This window comes from Manacus vitellinus, unplaced genomic scaffold, assembly GCF_001715985.3.
Source record: "Manacus vitellinus isolate BGI_N305 unplaced genomic scaffold, ASM171598v3 scaffold_138_pilon, whole genome shotgun sequence".
NCBI lineage: Eukaryota > Metazoa > Chordata > Aves > Passeriformes > Pipridae > Manacus > Manacus vitellinus.
In genome coordinates this window covers 33,736-34,903 of record NW_021938994.1, presented here as the reverse complement: position 1 = coordinate 34,903, position 1,168 = coordinate 33,736, and the positions used below count along the sequence as shown (strand labels likewise).

Genomic DNA, 1,168 nt, shown 5'->3' with positions numbered 1-1,168 from the left:
CTGCGGGTGGTGCTTTTCGCCCTCTGCTCCGACACCGAGCAGGCGGCCGAGCACTTCAGGAACCCCCCGCGCCGCATCCGCCGCTGGCTCCGCAGGGTCCAGGTAGGAGGGGGGGAATGGCCTCCCAGCCCAGCCCATTCCACAGGGAAATGTCCTCATCCCATCCCATTCCACAGGGAAATGTCCTCCCAGCCCAGCCCATTCCACAGGGAAATGTCCTCATCCCATCCCATTCCACAGGGAAATGTCCTCCCAGCCCAGCCCATCCCACAGGGAAATGTCCTCTTCATCCCATCCCAAAGGGAAATGTCCTCTCCATCCCATTCCACAGGGAAGTGTCCTCTTCATCCCATCCCATCCCAAAGGGAAGTGTCCTCCTATCCCATCCCATTCCACAGGGAAGTGTCCTCCTCATCCCATCCCATCCCACAGGGAAATGTCCTCTTCATCCCATCCCATTCCACAGGGAAGTGTCCTCTTCATCCCATTCCATTCCACAGGGAAATGTCCTCTTCATCCCATTCCACAGGGAAATGTTCTCTTCATCCCATCCCATCCCATCCATCCCACCCCATCCCATTCCAAAGGGAAATGTCCTCTTCATCCCATTCCACAGGGAAGTGTCCTCTCCATCCCATCCCATTCCACAGGGAACTGTCTTTTCCCCCCGAAGAGCTCAGCCTGAGGCCGCACCCTACACGCCGACCAAACCCTTCCTTTTTGGTTCCCTGAGGTTTTTTTTGCTGCCTTTCCCACTCCAAGGCAGGAATCTTTCCCTCTGCCCCCGCAGGCGTCGCAGGAGGAGAACCTGGAGGGGAAGTACCTGAGCCTGGAGGCCGAGGAGAAGCTGGCGGAGTGGGTGCTGACCCAGCGGGAGCAGCAGCTGCCCGTCAACGAGGAGACCCTCTTCCAGAAGGCCACCAAGATCGGGCGCTCGCTGGACGGGGGCTTCAAGATCTCCTACGAGTGGGCCGTGAGGTTCATGCTGAGGCACCACCTGAGCACCCACACGCGCCGGGCCGTGGCCCAGCCGCTGCCCAAGGGCGTGGAGGACAGCGCCGGCTCCTTCATCGAGTTCGTGCAGCGCCAGATCCACACGCAGGACCTGCCGCTGTCCATGATCGCCGCCGTGGACGAGATCTCCCTGTTCCTGGACGCCGAGGTGCTG

General features: G+C 60.4%; 1 protein-coding gene across 1 annotated transcript in view; it reads left to right on the top strand.

Annotated features, from left to right (window-relative positions):
* POGZ (pogo transposable element derived with ZNF domain) overlaps positions 1 to 1,168 on the top strand; it is an 18,170-nt gene that overhangs the window by 14,004 nt on the left and 2,998 nt on the right. The window contains exons 16-17 of the mRNA XM_029958034.1: positions 3 to 102; positions 791 to 1,162. Coding sequence (XP_029813894.1) covers positions 3 to 102; positions 791 to 1,162 — 472 coding nt within the window. The remainder of the gene's footprint in view (positions 1 to 2; positions 103 to 790; positions 1,163 to 1,168) is intronic.